Consider the following 20,359-nt stretch of genomic DNA (forward strand, 5'->3'; position numbering starts at 1 on the left):
GCACTTGTAAGTCGCTTTGGATTAAAAGCGTCTGCCAAATGACTAAAATGTAAATGTAATGTAAATGAGGACAGGGCAAGGGTTTCTGTGAACCTACATTTATTTTACCACAGGGGCTGTTTGTCTGAAGTCAACGCTAAAATACACCAAAAGCTACCATATCTGTGTTTCACAACTGATCTCAGATCAGCTCAAGTGAGTGTGGAATGAACCCAATTCCAGCGTATGAGGGGCGTATTTCTCTCTGTCTGCGTTCATACTGCACTGGAGAGACTTACCTCATTACACACCTGGGAGACACACTGGTGATGGGTCAGGAAAAGAGCAGCACTCCAGAGTGATTCCACTGGTGTGTTTATTACACTCAACTCATAACACACACCAGTGCACTTACAATACCACCATGTACCACAGGAATTACTCAGCAATAACATTGTGAGGTTATATCAAAGGAATTAGACATTTTACAAACTATAATATGTTTGCATTAACATTTGAAAGAATGAACAATATTTTGTTTTTGATGTGCCATTTGTTCCTGACAAATTGTATATTAAACATGTCCAGATGTGATGAAATACAGCCCTGTTATTTCAGCTGATGTTTACCCACAATCCCTCCGTGCTATTTTACACTTACAGACACCTTCAGTGGACAGATCTGCATCTTGTGAGTAGATGGCCTAAAGAATGGAAACAGTCTCTCAGTGAAGGAGTGTCTAAAAGTGTAGAGAGGAGTGTTGTCACTGGGGTCAGAGAATGACACCTCCCCCCTGTCCCAGTCCAGCTGCACTCTGACCCTCTGGAGGTCCCTCTGCACAGTGAGGGCTGTGTGTGGGGAGGTCAGCGCTGCGTATTTCCCATTTTTGTTCTGCAGTATTCCCCACACTCCTTCTGCTGAGTGCGGATACACATCCCCTTTCCTGCTGATAGACTCTTTAACCACACCCACCATCCAGCTCCCACCCCCCACTTCTACATCCCAGCAGTGTCTCCCTGAGCTGAATCCCTCAGAGCCCAGCACCCAATGCTGCCCTAAATGAAATCTCTCTGCATTATCAGGAACCTGCTGTCTCTCACGACTGTATCTCACACTGGTCAGATCCTCGGACAGTGAGAGTTTGGGATGTGCTGTGTTTGGGTCCAGAGTCACAGGAGCTGAAGGAACAGAGAATGAGACGTCAGCACTGATCTGCACAAAGGGAAACCATCAGGCACAATGGGCTCCTAATGATATAAACTGGGTTTCACAAGAACAACATTATAGTCCCAGATACATGTGAGAGAAGCACCAGAACAAAAGGATAATATTTCATAAATCACACATTGTATAATCCCTGTAAGAGGGAGTAAAGCCTGTCAGTGTTTGTGTAGCTCCTGTCCTTCCCCTTAAATACAGTATGACTCTTAAAGCAGCATTTTATTATGAGCATCAGTGAGATTAAGGACTGGTGCTCAGTCTCTTCACTCCAGGGCTCTTACACAGACAGGACCAATATGACTCTGACTGGCTTCATCAGCTTGTGGAAAGGATGCTGAAGATTCCCCCTGTACAGTGACAATGTGGAGCTCCCTGCCCCCAGTACTCACTGTATTGAACAGTCCCCAGCATCTTCTCCCACACTCTGTACTTCAGATTGCCCAGGTACTTGGCCACATCAATCAGCGCTCCTGAGACCTTCTCTGGATCCCCCAGGGTGCACTGGGCTCTGCAATAATATTCAGGAGTCACTTGTGCTGTGGGCGTGGCTTCATTACCATAGAAGACTATCAGCAGCAACATCAGATCTTCATTCTGTAAGAAAATGGCTCCATCCCTCCCAGCATTCTGCCACACAACCCCACTGAGAGACACACACTCACAGCCCCACTGAGAGACACACACTCACAGCCCCACTGAGAGAGACACACTCACAGCCCCACTGAGAGACACACACTCACAGCCCCACTGAGAGACACACACTCACAGCCCCACTGAGAGACACACACTCACAGCCCCACTGATAGACACACACTCACAGCCCCACTGAGAGACACACACTCACAGCCCCACTGAGAGACACACACTCACAGCCCCACTGAGAGACACACACTCACAGCCCCACTGAGAGACACACACTCACAGCCCCACTGAGAAACACACACTCACAGCCCCACTGATAGACACACACTCACAGCCCCACTGAGAGACACACACTCACAGCCCCACTGAGAGACACACACTCACAGCCCCACTGAGAGACACACACTCACAGCCCCACTGAGAGACACACACTCACAGCCCCACTGACAGACACACACTCACAGGACCTGGTGAGAGAGGATGGAGTTTGCTTACCTGATTTGTGTGTCCTTGTAGCTCTGAAATAAGGAGAGTGAATTATTCTCACTGTAGTCCATACTCAGTCCATTAATACTGTGTTAGAAACCACATATCTGACTGTCTGCTACTGAATATGCTTTAGATGTGATGTAAGATATGTTGTGTTCAGATTCAGGCCTTCAGAGGAACAGGGTGATTGGATGGGGCAATATTATCAATATTATATTGCTTGTAAGAATGCTGATGTCCTCTGACATCAGAGCCACACTGATACCCTAATCCAGGCCTGCAGTCTTTGGGCCTGACCTGCTGACCTCCTGCAGTCTCTGAAGAGACACCAGAACCAGGGCAGGGCACTGCCAGAATATCATTTTGAATGCAATCTGTAACATTCAATTCAAGTCATTCACTGAATGTCTATATTCATCATGACTGTTGACACTGGACAGTTGAAATCTACATTGCTAGATGCAGTTCCATATTAAAGAGGAAACCAACGTGGTTTCATTTGGTTTTATTATATGGAACATGGAGATTGCGACTGCCCAGATTGAGCAATTCCTTCCTTTTCATTGATATTTGTCATTCTTAATCATAATGAATTTAAATCACATAAAATATACATTATATGTAGGTTAAGTGAGGGTTCTAGCACACAATACCACTTGTGTTCAGTATTCAGAGTGCTGAACATCTTACCAAGGATATTGTTTGTTTCTCATTATACTTAATCCTCGCTTCCCCGACAATGACATAGAACAATAAATGAACTGCTTTAACATGGTTATACATGTGTACAGAGTGTGTGTGATGAGCTGCTTTAACATGGTTATACATGTGTACAGAGTGTGTGTGATGAGCTGCTTTAACATGGCTATACATGTGTACAGAGTGTGTGTGATGAGCTGCTTTAACATGGTTATACATGTCTACAGAGTGTGTGTGATGAGCTGCTTTAACATGGTTATACGTGTGTACAGAGTGTGTGTGATGAGCTGCTTTAACATGGTTATACATGTGTACAGAGTGTGTGTGATGAACTGCTTTAACATGGTTATACATGTGTACAGAGTGTGTGTGATGAGCTGCTTTAACATGGTTATACATGTCTACAGTGTGTGTGATGAGCTGCTTTAACATGGTTATACATGTGTACAGAGTGTGTGTGATGAGCTGCTTTAACATGGTTATACATGTGTACAGAGTGTGGGTGTAGCAGGAGAATGAGAATGAGAATACTATATTGTCTAAATTATATATTGTGTGAGCATTAACAGCAGTTTGCATAGAGTCCTACAGATACAGAGTGAACAGATCTTACCTGCAGGAATGAGACATCTTCAGCTCCCAGCTCCTGTTCTATGGCTCTGATCTGTTCTGAAAGGGATGATATCTCTTCTGTCATCTTCTCAATCTTCTCCTTCATCATCTGACTCTTCTGCTCCTCTTCCTCCCTCAGTGCAGTGATCCTGGCTGCCTCTTCATCTTTTAGGAACTGCTGAAGTTTCTCAAACTCCATCTTTATCTGTCTCTCTGTGTGCTTGGCCTGACTCTGGAATAAACATTATTCACCATCATTTCAGCACAATCCAGTGCTGCATTTTCAACACTGTGATTTCAAGGCCTCAGTACAGTACCTTGATGTGCTCTGCTGTTTGATCACAGATTAGTTTCACTGCATTAAAGGCTTCTAGCTTCTTCTGCAGTGGAGCCAGTGCAGTCCTGAGTTTCTCCTGGAACGAAATGACAGAGTCCACACTTTACTGAGGAACCAGACCCACAGTAAAATTCACTGCCTACACAGACAGCACAAGAGCCCCTGCACAGACAGAGGGGAGCCAGAATGGAGACTCAGGTCACAGCTTGAGTAAAAACAGTGTGCTCACTGAGACACATATCAGTGCCCTGCCTCTATGACAGGACATGCCAGGTACAGACGTTTTGGGCCCCCCTGCTCAAAAAGCCTTTTACAATGAATATCTCAGTGAACTGAAGCTATTTCTGCACATTTTAAAGCAATACTTTTTATTTACATTTTTTCAGTTTCAAAATAATAAAGAAAAGAAAAAGGCCCTTGGGAAGTTTGGGAACCCTGTCAGTTAGTACTTTGTAACTCCTCGGGAAACTATAACAGGTTGTAAACACTTCCTGTAGCCAGTTAAGAGTCTCTAAATTCTTGCTTTCGGAATTATTCCCCATTATTCCTGGCAGAACACCTCTAGCTCAGAAATATTCTTCGGCCTCCTTGCATGTACAGCATGTTTGAGATCTCTCCACAGTCTGGGGACTGTGGTGGCCATTCCAAAACCTTCATCTCTCTTTCATGGAGGTCCTTCATGGTTGATTTTGAGGTATGCTTTGGATCATTATCTTGCTGGAACACCCAACCTCACTTCAACTTCTATGTCTGGGCTGACTACTACATTACATTACATTACATTATTGGCATTTGGCAGACGCTCTTATCCAGAGCGACGTACAACAACAACTACTAAACAAACAAACTCCTAAACATTAGCCTCTAGAATTTATTTGTATTTGGTGGAATCCATTCTTCCTTCCACCCACACAATATTTCCTGCACCCCCAGCTGCCACACAACCCCAAAGCATAACGGATCCACCTCCATGCTTCACAGTTCAAGGTGTTCTCCTCTACAAAGGCTTCACCCTTTTTTTTCTCCACACATACCTTCTTTGGTGGTGGCCAAAAAGCATTGTGCCAGAAGGCTTCAGGTTTTCTTTCTGGCAACTCTGCCATGTAGGTCTCTGTTGTTTAAAGTACGTTGTGTGAGGTATGATGTATGTGCTGTGACAGGTTCTACCCAAACCGGCTTCATTTGTCAGTCAGACTAAATGCAGCCAACTTCAGACTTCCTTTTGATTATTTAATCAACATTTGCAGGTGGAATTTGTTGCATTATGGTTTGTGTGTGTGTGTGTGTGTTAACACCAGACAGAACAGCCACACACACTGACGGTGATTGGCTGCCATGCAAGGCCCCCGACCAGCTCGTCAGGAGCATTTGGGGGTTAGGTGTCTTGCTCAGGGACACTTTGACACAGCCCAGGCGGGGGATCCAACCGGCAACCCTCCGACTGCCAGACGACTGCTCTTACTGCCTGAGCCAATGAGACGACTGCTCTTACTGCCTGAGCCAATGAAACGACTGCTCTTACTGCCTGAGCCAATGAAACGACTGCTCTTACTGCCTGAGCCAATGAAACGACTGCTCTTACTGCCTGAGCCAATGAGACAACTGCTCTTACTGCCTGAGCCAATGAGACGACTGCTCTTACTGCCTGAGCCAATGAGACGACTGCTCTTACTGCCTGAGCCATGTCGCCCTGCATGGCTAAGGGTCCTTTTTGTAAAACAGTGAAAAGATTCAAATAAAAATGTGGTTATTGGTTATTTTTTTTAAAACACGCTAAATGACACAAAATAATCTTTTAGACAGAGACTTAAACTAATGAGACGAAGACATCAAAAGAATGAAAACAAACTTTAAGAAAGAGTGATTCCAAAATATTCCAAAATAAGAATAACCTTACAAAACTTTCTACGACAAAGAAACTAAGGTGGATTAAAAGACAAAGAAATAGTAAAGAAAAAAGTCAATTTTGCTCAGATTTAGTTGTCCCGGGAGGCTTCGGTGACCCTTCTGTGTCCCTTGGGGGGTGGACTATATGATAAACTCCTTCCAATGGTCCACCCCCCACTTCTCTCTAGCCAGGTGTTTGTTTCAATGGACGTCCACCAGAATGCCGTCCTGGAGGAGGTTCTGAATCCTCCTCCGGAGAGTGACCAGGTCTACCGATGTTTTTTGGTATATTCAAATAAATTCAAATAAAAAGCAATCATAAATTTTGCCTCAAGTTTAACTAACCATTTAGAGTTCAGGTTTGCTTTCAAACACATACAGATTTATTGTAACAGACATTTGAACCAGGGCTGCCCAAATTTTTGCACACCACTGTAAACGGGTGTGACTGCAGATAGTTAAACCACTAATGTTCTGTATTTTTTGGTGAAAATTAAATTCACAAAGGTTTTAAAATGAACTTGTCTCAGGTTTAATGTGCTGTATCCTTAGTCTCTAGTGACACAATAATCTGAGGCATGAACTTTGACCCCTACTGTCCCATGCTGAGCACTGCTCTCTAACACAGCTCTGAGAATGTCTCCACACTCCTGCCCCTCCCCCCTGTCTCTCTCGGTCAGTCATGTGACACGTAGTTAGGAGCTCAAACTGCAGTCAGGCCTGAGAACTAAAATGGCTCCTTTTGCAGAACATATACCTTTGGAAATAATGTAACAACTTCATTAGAAATTCTAAATCATTTTTTTAAAATGAAGAATCAAGATATGACTGTATTTCTGACACATTTTTTCATGTTTTCAGTCAAACAGAGAGCATTCTCCAAGCTCTCAGCAGATGAGAGCACTAAAAATATAAACTTTTTAAACATCAGATTAATATTAAGTAAATAAAAGAAATGATGAACATTTAAATTCTGTTCTCAAACATTTACCTTATAATCTTCTGAAGCCTCCTGGACTGGTAGCATTATATGAGTTCTATGTTTTTTAGAAGTTTGACAGATAACACAGACGGGTGTTTGATCCTCCAAACAGAAGAGTTTGAGTTTCTCACTGTGCAGACTGCAGAGCACTTCAGATCCTGCTTCAGCTCTCTGACTTCTCTCCTTTGAGAATGCCTCACAGGTATTCCTCAGAGCAAGATTAGGGGGAAGAAGATCCTTAGAATATTTTCTCCTGCAAACTGGGCACTCCTGAGATCCCTTCTGATCCCAGTACTGCTGCAGACAGGCCTTACAGAAGCTGTGACTGCAAGTCAGCATAACAGGATCCCTGAAGATTTCAGAGCACACAGGACAGGAGAGCTCCTCTTCCAGGAGAGAAGATCCAGACGCCATTCTGTCTCCGTCTGTTCTGAGCTCAGGAATGGCTTCTGCTAAATCTGTAGTTTAGTTTCACTTTCCTTCACTGCTGTTAAAAATTTAATGTCTATAAATTAATCCCAAATCTCTGTTCTGACCTGTCTATATTTCTTCATCAAGGAACATCTTTAAAAACTCTTTAACTTCTTAAAAATATACCGTGAAATCGTTTCATAAGGTCCCCCGTGTATCTAAAGCGTCTGTGTGTGAGAAACTGTACTTTGCTCTTCCTGTTTGACACACCTGTTTATCAGAGACATCACTTCCTGCAGGGGGCAGCATTGTGCCACTGAGGTCTGAGTGGCTGATCTGCCCGCAGTTTCACACCAGCCCTGCTCTCCAGATTCTTTGAGGAGATGCACTTATTTATTTATTCATTTATTCCTTTATTTAATTATGTTGCATTCAATTCGTTATTCGGTATTCGTAATAATCCACATATATTAATAGTATCAAATAATAGTATCTGTTCGATGTTCATAGTAAATACTCCAGACATTGAAATTAATACTACTACTACTACTACTACTAATAATATATTTGATGTCCAGGGATCCCATACAGTCGGTCTATTAAACTGGCTATATATATATATAATAATAATAATAATAATATAATAATATGTTTGGGGGCCGAATTACCTTCAACTGCAAGTGGAACTAACCCTGAAACACTTAGCAGTCAACGGACACTTGAAGGCTCGAACAATAACGTCATCAATCAGCGCCAGTAAAATAATGAGCCGCAAATGTACTTTTAAGTCAGCTCTTTCTTGATTACATTTATTTCTAATATAAATATAGCAACGCCAAGGAACAAATAACGAAGTCAAGGGCTTTTGGTGCGTTTATAGCTGACCGGGTAAGTGGCGGTAGCGTTAGCTTCAGATAGCTAGCGTGGTTGATTAGAGGGAGACGTTAGCAAGGTGACCGGCGCGAGGTAACTGACTTTAGCTAGCTAACGTTATAATAAAATCATGGCCCGGTATCTGTTTGCTGATCACGCATTTAGTTATACGATGTGTGTTATTACATCACAACATTCAGCACATGACAGTGTTGGCTAGTTGGCTGTAAAATGTTTATAATTCTGATGTGTTGTATTCTCTGATATTTTTTTCCGGAGCAGAAGCGATGGCTTTCCTCGGGAATCTGAGACCGTTGATGTCATCTCTCACGAACGGTGGGTTTCGCTGACGAACATCGCTGTCGCATCCCAATGCCATCGCTGTTTTGATAGCTGCTGATGCTAATATGGAGTAGCTACATTTATGTTTAGACATACCGTCATGCTTCATGCTGTCAGTGTCATTGTGATGGTTATTATTGACGTCAGTGTTACAATGGCAACTTATGTAGGATCCCATGCATTATGAAATATTGCGGGTGGTTGTAGGGGAAAATTCACAGAACAAAAGATCTCCCTCCTAAAAGCATGATAAACAATCACAAGTCAAATTCAGACTCCACCTTAGTGAGCAGGCTGGTTCCTCCAAAACTCTCGACGATGTGTGCTAAAAGTTTATCAATATATCTGTATTAAAGTATGATATGTTCTGTTGGCGTTGTCATCTTAGGGCAGGATAACCGGTTTACAAGTTGTATACGGGAAATAAAGCACGCTCGCCGTCGGTCTCATTTACCGGGAAGAAGAAGGTTTTATTATTCACGCACTTACATATATAACCTCACGTAAAACAGTGACGTCATGATAGCATAACAATTATTACATAGATTAACACCCCCACTTGCTCTCATAATGAATAAATCAAATAAACACATTTTCACATTTGTCTGTTACATTACATGAGGGTAAGTTCTTCTCAACTAGGTTTAACCTACATTCCAAACAAAAAACCTCCAAACTTATCTATCTTAAACTTAGTTGCAGGCTTAGTCATGATGTCAGCTACCATGTCTGCTGTTGGACAATATTCTATAGTTATTTTACCATCGTTGAGTGCAGATCTAACAAAATGAAATCTGACATCAATGTGTTTGCACCTCTGGCGACTTACGTGATCTTTAGACAAAGCAATTGCCCCTTGGTTGTCCTCAAACACTTTCACTGGTTCATATTTGCACATATTATCCATACCATTCAGTAGTTGTACAAGATATAGACATTCCTGTGTAGTTGCACCCAAAGCCATATATTCAGCTTCACAAGTAGATAATGCAACCGTCGGCTGGACCTCTATCAGTGAGACCTAAACAATACCCTGTTGTACTGCGTCTATCATTTAGATCTGCAGCCCAATCAGCATCACTATATGCCACCAGTTTGAGTGTTTCTTTGCTTTTCTTGTAGCATAACTTATCGATCGTGCCTTTCAGGTATCTCATCACATGTTTGGCTGCTATCATGTGTTGTTGTTTTGGCTGTGACAGGTACTGTGATAGCTTACTGACAATCCAGCTTAGATCTGGTCTTGTACATGTCATTACATAAATCAAGCTCCCTATCACCTCCCGACATCTCTTAGGATCGATAAGTTCACCATCACCATTAAAATCCAGTTTTTGTTCACATGGAGTCGACCTTGGTTTACACTCAGACATACCAAACTTCTCCAGTATTTTTGATATGTACCTATTTTGGTTCATCCTCACTTCTCCCCCACTCTGATTGAAATCAATACCTAAAAAATGTTTAAGTTTCCCTAGATCTTTCATTTTAAATTTTGCTGTCAGCATTCTCCTCACATTATTGAGTGATTCATTGTCCCTGGCTGCAATAAGTAGATCATCCACCCAAATGATTATTATTATTCTATCACTTCCTTTCCTTTAGTGTATACACAATGGTCTGCTGGATTTTGAGTAAACCCATTTTCACTGAGGTGATCGTTTAACATTCTATTCCAATTCCGTCCTGACTGTTTCAGACCATATAGTGATTTGTTCAGTTTACCGACTAGTTTTTCACCTGTCTCTGATTTTACCTCAAACCCTTCTGGTTGCTCTATGTACACTTCACAGTCAATTGGAGCATGTAAATAAGCTGTTTTAACATCCATCTGGTGGAGTTCAAGGTCATATTGAGCTGCCATCTGTATCATGGTACGAATTGATGTCATATTCGCAGTTGGAGAGAAAGTCTCCTTGTAGTCTATTCCAGCTACTTGGCTGTAACCTTTTGCAACATATCTTGCCTTATATGTCTCAGTGTCGTCAGTATTGTTTTTGACTGCATACACCCACTTACCCCCCACTGCATTCTTACCCATAGGCAGTGTAGTCAATGTGTATGTGTTGTTTTCTCTAAGAGAATTTATCTCTTCTTTCATTGCACTGGCCCAAATCTGTGATTTTGTTGAGCCCATGGCTTCATCAAAAGTTTGTGGTACACCACACACCATCCTATAGCAGTAGTCAATATTGGCTAGTATTTGGTCCTCACTATCAACATCTGACACATAGTCGTTTAAGTATTTTGGAGCATTCCTATCTCTTCTGGGATAACGTGTACTATGACTATCCCTTGTGTGTATGTCATCTCTGTTGTCTGTCTCTTGTGTGAGAGTCATTTCTGGATTTGCCATGTCAGACTCTTGGTTCACTGTTGGAGTCTGATCAGCGATCTGGGGTTTTGGCATGGGGGATGTGGATCTCTTTCCATAAACATCATCGGTCATCATTAGATCAGTCTGAGTTTCATGTTCACTTACGCTCTTCGTAATGAACTTTACAAGCCTGTGCTTGAGTACTTTCCCTGTGTCTGGGTAGTAGACTAGTAGTGCAGGGCTGTTCTTATCAAACCCTACAAACCGCCCCTTCTCACATTTGGCATCTAGCTTTTTCTTGTCTTGCTTATATGCATAGCATACCGATCCGAACACCCTCATTTTAGAAAGATCAGGTTTCTTCCCTGTTAACATGTAGTACGGTGTTTGCTTAATGCAACTATTGTAGCACCTGTTGCGAATTATTGCAGCAGTCATCACAGCATATGTCCACAACTCTTTAGGTAATTTGCTCTCAATAATCATACATCTCGCCATTTCGAATAGTGTTCTCCAATTTCTTTCAGCTGTACCGTTTTGATGGGGCGAGTAAGGAGCTGAGGTCTCATGTCGTATATTATTCTTAGTCAACAACTCTTGAAACTCTTTTGCTGTGTACTCTGTGCCATTGTCTGACCTAATACACTTGATTTTCCCATAGGGGGCAGTGTCTGCAATGAACTTTTCAGTTGCTTTGGTAGTATCACTCTTTGCCTTCAAAAAATACATAAATACTACACTAGTGTAATCATCTGTAAATGATAAAGCATAGCGAAAACCGTCCTTTGCTTTTGGATCAATAGGACCAGCTAAATCAGTGTGCACAAGCTCAAGTGCTCCCTTTGCTCTTACATCAGGTTCTCTGTTTCTACTCTGAGCAAATTTCCCTAGTGTGCAGACCTCACAGTCTAGGCTAGATCTGTCAACCTTCCCCTTGATTTTCATTCCGTCTACAACATTTTGCAGTTTAGAGACATCATCATAGTTACAGTGACCTAGGATTTCGTGCCAGGTTTGGATATCATAGCATGCATGACAACCATCATCACCATCATCACTGTAGGTGTCTAGGTAGTACAGTCTGTTATACTCTTTGATGTCAAACCTGGTCCCGTCTTTGTGGATGAGCTGGTCACTTCCTTGTTGAAAGGTCACTGAAGCGCCATTGGCTGTTGCAGTTTTCACTGAGAAAATGTCCTGTGGGTAGGATGGGATATACAGGGACCTTTTCAGTGTCGCCTTCACCCGTTTGCCCTCACTGTTCATCAGGAACACCTCCGCATCACCTCCTTTTGACGCTACACCGATGGTCCTTGTCCCATCAGCTAATTCCAAATAGTGCTTCTCTGGCTGGAAAGTGTCGTCAAAGTTCTTGAATTTTCCAATATCCGTTATTATGTGTGATGTTGCGCCTGTATCGACCATCAGGCCTCTCGGTCTCGATCCCCTGAGCTGACTGTCACTTATCTTGAATGCATATCCATGTTGTTCACCCTCGACATCAGTCCCTTGCTTCACGTCATCGCTCCTTCTCCGTCTGCACGTGGCGTCTTTGTGTGTTGCACTTTTGCAAAAGCTGCACCACTGTTTCGGCCGCTCGTTCTGCTCGTTTGGGCATGCCCTGGCTATATGCCCTTTCTGGTTGCAGTTATAACAAATAATGTTCTCTCTTCCCCTCGCTCCCGAGGTCACTTTCATCACGCCGTCATCATTTGAGCTAGCATTTAGCTTCTCAGTGCTCTCGAAACTTCTCAGTTTGGTTTTGAAATCAGCACCCTGCGTTATGTGGATGGAAAAAGGTTTAAACGACTCCGGCAGCCCCTTCAGAATCATTGCAATCAAAAGACCATCACTACGAGTCTCTTCAGCATTCCTCAGTGCTGTTATAGCGGTCTCTGCACGAATAATATAGTCCGTGACACTCTCGTTAGCAGCTTTCTGCAGTGACGTTAACTCGGTGTACAAGCTAATCACACGTGGTTTCCCTTTACCTGCGTAGTGGTCCCTTAGTATTTTCAAGGCTTTTCGACCATTATCAGCCGCTTCTCTCGTAACCAGGGAGAGACTTTTATCATCTAAAAATTGAATTAGTTCTGCATAAGCTTCTTCATTTTTATTTGCATCGTCCTCCCTTTCATAGCTGGGGACAGGCTCGTACAATATGGTGTCCTTCAGCCCTTGTAGACGCATGTGGCCCAAAAACTTTGTATCCCATAACTCGTAATTATTTTCATCTCCGTCGAAACACAACCTGCTCCATCGGTTTCCAACGTCCCTCCTGGGCCCATAACCTGTTGGCGTTGTCATCTTAGGGCAGGATAACCGGTTTACAAGTTAGTTGTATACGGGAAATAAAGCACACGCTCGCCGTCGGTCTCATTTACCGGGAAGAAGAAGGTTTTATTATTCACGCACTTACATATATAACCTCACGTAAAACAGTGACGTCATTAAACATACGTGAAACGTTGACGTCACGTCACCAACATAAACTAGACCACTGCATGAGAGCATAACAATTATGACATAGATTAACATGTACCCTGTATAGTTTCAAACTGATTAACTGCTAAATTGTGCTAGAATTACACAGCAGCCAGCTGGCGGGGGGGGGGGGGGGGGGGGCATCTTGAACTGTGTAGACCAAACTGTCAAGGACATGGGCAGAGCGAGATATGACTGTACGGCTGATTTCTCCGGGACTCTCGATGTTTTATGCCAGAAGTGTATCTATTTGACCTAGAACATTAATTATAGCTGAGCTTATGAAAACGCAAGAAACCACAGTGAAAACTGTTGAAATGAGAGCAAAGAATGCTACGTACATTTACTCCCTTAGAAGAGAATAATTAATCAAATGTTTAGTATGTCTGTATATTAGAAAAGAATATTAGAAGTGAATATTAAATCAAATGTTTAGTATGTCTGTATATTTTCAAAGATTACTGCTGCTTAGTTTGTCTTATAAAAGCGATAGATACAGAGTGACGTGTATGGATGACGTGTGTGTTAGAGGCGGGGCATCCAGAACTTTATGAGGTCTGGTAGTTTGCCAAGAGCAGGTGCGGGGTGAGGTGAGGACACGTAGTTGGCAGAATGCCCTGAACTTTGTACAGAGTTGGCGGAGCATAAGGACCGTTGGCAATTTGCCACAATGACGTTGTGGGAGGAGCGTTGGGAGGAGTTACGATAAGAAAAGTGTGGGTGATTTGAGAATGAGGTTTGAGGAGGAGTTGTAGGTGGAGTATCTGTGTATAAAATGGGTGTAAAAATGACAGTTGGGGTTCAGTTCTGGAGAACTGATCCGGCTTTATGCGCTGCTGCTAATAAAGTCTGATTTTCCTGAAGAACTTGCTGCCGTGGTGTCTTTTCCCTCGCGAAGATGTTTTTCGACAAATTGAAGATTTGGACTCTGTCGTTTCCTAGACACGAAATGGTCTTTATTGATTTTTTTTTGAAAAATTCTACTGGTCCTGGAGCACCTAACAAAACAATGAACCGCCTTTTATAAGCAATTCACTTATGATTATCTGCTTATATAAGGACACATAAATATTTAGCGTTGATTGACTTTTTAAGTTTGATAGACTATTTGTAAATTTATACGGTTTAAAGCATTTTTAATCATGAAAAAACTGGTTTAAGCAAGTAGATTTAATGTTGTAGCTGATCGGTGTATAACAATAGCAATAATGAATCAATAAGTATGTATGTTTATGTTTATTGTGGGTAAATAAACCTCTCTCTCTCCCTCTGCAGTGTCCCAGTGTCTCTCGTCCCTTTGGGCCCGGCCCCCCCTCTCCAGAACCATGGCGACGCTGAACCAGATGCACCGGAAGGGCAAGCCCCCCGCGCCCCCCCGCCAGCCAGGGGCCACTGGGGGCCGGCCCCAGCTGAAGGGCGTGGTCCTGAAGACCCTGATCCGCAAGCCCAAGAAGCCCAACTCGGCCAATCGCAAGTGCGCCCGCGTGCGGCTGTCGGACGGCCGGGAGGCGGTGTGCTTCATCCCTGGGGAGGGACACAGCCTGCAGGAGCACAACGTGGTGCTGGTGCAGGGCGGCCGCACACAGGACCTGCCGGGGCTCAAGCTCACCGTGGTGCGCGGCAAGTACGACTGCGCTCACGTGGTGAAGAAGAAACAGTGACCCTGGGGCCAGCTCCGCGCACGGTGCGTCAGTCAGTCCCTCACGGTGCGTCAGTCCCTCACGGTGCGTCAGTCCCTCACAGTGCGTCAGTCAGTCCCTCACGGTGCGTCAGTCAGTCCCTCACGGTGCGTCAGTCCCTCATAGTGCATCAGTCAGTCCCTCCTGCTCCCTGAGATCCGTCAGTACCTCACGGTGCGTCAGTCCCTCACGGTGCGTCAGTCAGTACCTCACAGTCTGTCAGTCAGTCCCTCACGGTGCGTCAGTCCCTCACAGTGCGTCAGTCAGTACCTCACAGTCTGTCAGTCAGTCCCTCACGGTGCGTCAGTCCCTCACAGTGCGTCAGTCCCTCACAGTCTGTCAGTCAGTCCCTCACGGTGCGTCAGTCCCTCACAGTGCGTCAGTCCCTCACGGTGCGTCAGTACCTCACAGTCTGTCAGTCCCTCACAGTGCGTCAGTCAGTCCCTCACGGTGCGTCAGTCCCTCTCTCTCACCCTCCCTCTCTCCCTCTCTCTCTCTCACCCCCTCTCTCTCACCCTCCCTCTCTCTCTCACCCCCTCTCTCTCTCCCTCTCTCACTCTCCCTCTCTCTCATCCCCTCTCTCTCACCCCCTCTGTCTCTCCCTCTCTCAGCCTCCTCATAAATTCAAATTCAGATGTGCGTTATTTCCAATTTGTGTTGCAAAAGCATTGACATAGATAAGTGATAAAAAACAAAAACAACAACCCCCCCCCCCATGCACGTATACGTACAAACACACACACACTCACACACACACACACACACACTCACACACGCACACACACACACACTCACACTCACACTCACACTCACACACAAACACACACACACACACACACACACTCACACACACAAACACACACACACACTCACTCACTCACATATACACACACACACACTCACACACACACACACACACACACTCTCACACACACACACACACACACACACACTCACTCTCACACACACACACACACACAAACAAACACACACACACACACTCACTCACACACACACAAACACACACACACTCACTCACACACACTCACTCACACACACTCACACACACACACACACACACACACACACTCACACACACACACACATAAATCCAGGTTAATTTACGGCACCCTCTCTTACAGTTTGTTTACAATCGTTTTCACACTTGTCTCAATACCATGTCCACTTTTTCAAAACTCTTCACACAGTGTGCTTTTGAAACACACACCTGAACACATCGGTTAACCTTTGGTGCAAAATGCACTTCAACCACCAAAACACTTAATATTTCACCCAAAAGTGACTCTTGCTGCCATAACTATAGCATATGCTTTCTCCCATAAGACTGCTTTGTCACTCAATGTACACTGAACTACAAAACACAAACAACTTGGAGCATTGCTAAATACATATATTATGTGTTTTCCTTTCCTCTATTTTTGCATCCACAGATATTTCAAGCCAAGTAGCTAAAGAAACTTTTGATCTGTTGGTTTGCCTCTCACAATAGATTTCATGACTGAGTGTGGTAAATTTACAGTAAACTGTAAATGAATGAAAGTTTTACTATATTGGAATCCCAGAATAACAATTTTTACTGTGTAATGTAAAACAATATATGATAAAGAAACAAATCACAAAAGCAACAGTATTCTTCAGAGGGTTTACAGTATTTTGACATTTGTTCTCACAGTGCAATATACTGTAATTCAGAAAAGAAAAATACAATACAATCAATTACTCAAAATACATTACAATCAATAACAAATACATACCAAAAAGCAATATTTTCTCTATATACAGTAATTTGCACCTATATTGTCTGCCTATCAGTATCAGAAGTCTACTGTTGGCCTGGCCCATCCATCCCGTCCTCTGCATTTGGCCATAGATTTTCATCAACATCACTCCGAATGTTATCTCTTGCTATACACTGTGGAAAACATCTCTTTGCGTGCCTTATCCAGCCCTGGATGTGTTCCACTGTTATGTCCATACACCCAGCAGCCATTGCATCTAGAAGTGACATCTGTTCATGTGGGTGGTGGTCCTAAACCTTCACATATACCTTCATAAACTTCATATTGGTACCTGAGTGCCTTGACACCCTCAGAGTTCCTGTCAAAGGGGACAGTGTACAACTGTTTCATCCTGATCTGGTGTTTCTGTAGCACTCTTGAAATGGTTGTAGTGCTTACACTCAGTGTTTGGAAATATGTTGTTGTCTGTGATTATGTTGTTGCATATTTCTCTTAGCCTGATGCTGTTGTTGACAATGACCATCCCAACTATTGAATCCTCCTGTTGAGGTGTAAACATTCTTCCCCTTCCCCCCGTGTGACTGTGTGAGGTAACTGCTGGGTCCTGTAGTGAGTCAAAGACAAATGTGCACTGATACATCTGTTTTTTCTGGAGACTTCTCAAATCACAGTACTGCTGTAATATACACATCAATTGAACTCCTTCAGTCAGAATGCTGCAAATACTGTATAGTACCTGTTGGTTTGCCTGAACATCCTCACTATTGAAGCCACTGTGGATCTAGACAAGTTTGGTTGAACCCTCAACCTGATTCCCTCAGGGACAGACCATGATTTACCACATGATCAATGACTGTGGCTCTGATTTCATCAGACAAAACTGTTCTTGCTCTTCCACGACGTCTTCTTCCTCTGCCTCTGGCTGCATCCATTTTCCCCACGAAGGCTAAATAATGCAAATGCCAATCCAAAGGTGGCCCCTTTTGTATATGTGGTAACGGGGCACAAACAACAAACACCTGGGTAGGTTGTTCACTGAAATGACAGCCAGGTGTTTCAACAGTACATATACAGCAGTAATAGTGGAAAAATCTCTTCAGTGACAACTACATCTATATTTACCCTATATACATGCACATTTCAATGCAAGTATGATCACTTTTGTACAGATGGTAACAAGGCTGCAAACAAAAAAAAATGGAATAAACTGAATAAACTTTCTGCTCAAATCAGAATGATCTGTCTTACGTATTTCAAGCATATAGTTTCATTTTTCTGCCAAAATGCAGCATATTTCCTTCCACAATGATCAGAATTTTATTGGGTTTTGAACTGAAAGTTAACTGTTTTGAACAGAGTATCTAAATGTCTGCAAAATTTGCTGTATTTGTACAAACTTTTGCTGGTAGTGAACATTGACTGAGAGAGGTATTCATGAATTTTGGAAGAAGTGGTGATTGAATGCCTTTAGTATGAAAGCAATGCAAAAATATCCACAGTTTAGTTCACATAGTCTAATGATATGGTGAATGTGTTAAGTGTTTTGAAAAAGTGGACATGGTATTGAGACAAGAGTGAAAACGATTGTAAAAAGCTGTAAATTATGGCAGGCAGAGACGTATTGAGCTGCCACCTCTATTGTTGTTTCCTCTTCCCCCAGAGGTATTTTTAATTTATTTGGTTCTGATAGGCATTGAAATGGATTATTGTGGGCAATGAATTTGGGAAAATATAGATTTGTGATGAAGAGGTACTTGGGGCAGGTAAGTAGAAAGTGGGCCTCTGTCTCCACCTCTCCCAGGCTGCAGTGAGCACACAGTCTGTTCTCTTTTGGCAGCCAAGTCTTTTTGTGGTGACCAGTTTCAACAGCAAGGCTGTGGTCTGTACATTGTTAACGAGTGTGTTATGTTCCTGTGTTCTGTCTGTTAGTTTATCATTGTTTATTATCGTTATTCTTGTAATTTATTATTTTTCATATTCATGTCTGGTGTTCTGTTTATAGTAATTAGTCTTTGCACTCGTCTTCCCCTGTGATGTCTGAGTCTGAATGTTTACGAGCCCAGTCACTCCCTTGTCTGCGTGCCCCACTATTTGGGTGTTTACGGTAGTTCCGGGGTTCAACCTTCCTTCCAATCTTGCATTCCTTACTTCCTGCTTTCTCTCCATTTCCTGGGAGAGAATGATGACATAGCTCAGGCAGAAAGAGCAGTTGTCTTGCAGTCGGAGGGTTGCTGGTTCGATCCCCCGCCCGGGCTGTGTCGAAGTGTCCCTGAGCAAGACACCTAATCCCCAAATGCTCCTGACGAGTTTTTAACTCTACTCCGTCAGAATACCTCACTAATCTCGGCCTAGGGTACAGTAAATTTCCAATTAATTTTTTTATTTAGTTTCTCCAAGCCAATTGTGTAAAATGTACAGATTTTTGTTGATTTTGTCAAATTTTTTAAAATGTTGTGGTTGTAATATTTTCTTATATAATATGTTTTTTGATGGCAAGTTGTCCCAGAGGGTCTTTCTGTGGGTAGAGTTGGTTGCTCTTCAGAGCCTCGTGCTGGTAGCAGTGTGGCTCAGCCTCGTGCTGGTAGCAGTGTGGGTCAGCCTCGTGCTGGTAGCAGTGTGGCTCAGCCTCGTGCTGGTAGCAGTGTGGCTCAGCCTCGTGCTGGTAGCAGTGTGGCTCAGCCTCGTGCTGGTAGCAGTGTGGGTCAGCCTCGTGCTGGTAGCAGTGTGGGTCAGCCTCGTGCTGGTAGCAGTGTGGGTCGGCCTTGTGCTGGTAGCAGTGTGGGTCAGCCTGATTCAAATGAGCCCAGAATTTGAGAGCTCTTTTCTCTACTGGCAGCAGGAGGGGGAAGCAGCCTAATTTGGCCCTGCACACATTATTTGGGGCATTTCTGTGGACACATAATATACTTTTACACAACTCCAGGTGAAATCTTTCTATTTCATTTCCATCCCATAGTTTTTTTTGTTGTTGTTGTGTAATAGAGGCCCCTAGAATAGCCAGATTTTTACAGGGGGATTGAATGTGGAAATTGCTCTTTTAATTGTGTAGTAGGCCTTGCGTGCTTTGTCCCGTAATGCGTTTATTGCCATGTTGAAACTCCCTGAAGCCCTAATCACCAGGCCCAGGTAAGTGCAGCTGGTGGTGTGCTCCAGGGTGTTGGCTCCTAGGGTGAAGTGGTACCTGCTTCCCTGCAATCAGTTTTCTTTTTCGGAAGACCATAACTCCCATTCCCATTCCTTTGTGCTCTCTGTTTCTCTCTTGTTCCTCCCCCCCTCCCTGCTCCTCCTCCCAGAAGAATTCAGTTCTTTTATTTGCAATTGATGCTGCATTTATTCTCTGTGTACATCGATTTCATGATATCATAAACTTTACCCCCTACACCACTTTGTAACATTTTAAAGAACAGTCCACTGTGCCAAATTGAATCAAATGCTTTTTTGAAATCGACAAAGCATGCAAATATTTTTCCTTTATTAGTTTGGTGGACGTGCTTGTTTATGAGTGTGTGTAGGGTGTAGATATGGTCAGAGGTGTGATAATTTGGTAAAAAGCCAATCTGACTCTTACTCAAGACATCATGTTCCTTAAGGAAGGCCAGTATCCGGGCATTAATTATACTGCAGAAAACCTTCCCCAGATTACTG

The 20,359-nt window shown here is 43.3% G+C and overlaps 2 protein-coding genes across 4 annotated transcripts; one reads left to right on the forward strand and one right to left on the reverse strand.

Moving 5' to 3' along the window:
- Positions 1–338: 338 nt before the first annotated feature.
- LOC133120051 (E3 ubiquitin-protein ligase TRIM35-like) lies at positions 339–7,349 on the reverse strand. The gene is made up of 6 exons (XM_061230205.1): positions 6,858–7,349; positions 3,960–4,055; positions 3,644–3,874; positions 2,338–2,360; positions 1,590–1,708; positions 339–1,157 (listed from the first exon to the last, which is right to left on the reverse strand). Exons 1-6 carry the CDS (start codon positions 7,260–7,262, stop codon positions 625–627), a joined length of 1,407 nt encoding a protein of 468 aa, XP_061086189.1. The 5' UTR covers positions 7,263–7,349; the 3' UTR covers positions 339–624.
- Positions 7,350–8,005: 656 nt separating this feature from the next.
- Positions 8,006–15,040, forward strand: LOC133120052 (small ribosomal subunit protein uS12m-like). 3 transcript variants are annotated; one of them, XM_061230206.1, is made up of 3 exons: positions 8,006–8,147; positions 8,415–8,468; positions 14,551–15,039. In XM_061230206.1, exons 2-3 carry the CDS (start codon positions 8,420–8,422, stop codon positions 14,934–14,936), a joined length of 435 nt encoding a protein of 144 aa, XP_061086190.1. In that variant the 5' UTR covers positions 8,006–8,147; positions 8,415–8,419; the 3' UTR covers positions 14,937–15,039. The 3 variants fall into 3 exon arrangements, with proteins under 3 accessions (XP_061086190.1, XP_061086191.1, XP_061086192.1); XM_061230207.1 differs by having other exon boundaries at positions 8,026–8,127; positions 14,551–15,040; XM_061230208.1 differs by having other exon boundaries at positions 8,146–8,225; positions 14,551–15,040.
- The last annotated feature ends 5,319 nt before the right edge of the window (positions 15,041–20,359 follow it).

Source organism: Conger conger, unplaced genomic scaffold (genome assembly GCF_963514075.1).
Source record: "Conger conger unplaced genomic scaffold, fConCon1.1 SCAFFOLD_69, whole genome shotgun sequence".
Taxonomy (NCBI): Eukaryota; Metazoa; Chordata; class Actinopteri; order Anguilliformes; family Congridae; genus Conger; species Conger conger.

Coding starts and splice junctions, on each gene's coding strand:
- LOC133120051 (XM_061230205.1), bottom strand. CDS start 7,262: ATGGCGTCTGGATCTTCTCTCCTGGAAGAGGAGCTCTCCTGTCCTGTG. Junction 3,875..3,959: donor AAACAGCAGAGCACATCAAG/GTACTGTACTGA, acceptor TGTTTATTCCAG/AGTCAGGCCAAGCACACAGA. Junction 1,158..1,589: donor GCTGGGGACTGTTCAATACA/GTGAGTACTGGG, acceptor CTGTTCCTTCAG/CTCCTGTGACTCTGGACCCA.
- LOC133120052 (XM_061230206.1), top strand. CDS start 8,420: ATGGCTTTCCTCGGGAATCTGAGACCGTTGATGTCATCTCTCACGAAC. Junction 8,469..14,550: donor GATGTCATCTCTCACGAACG/GTGGGTTTCGCT, acceptor CTCCCTCTGCAG/TGTCCCAGTGTCTCTCGTCC.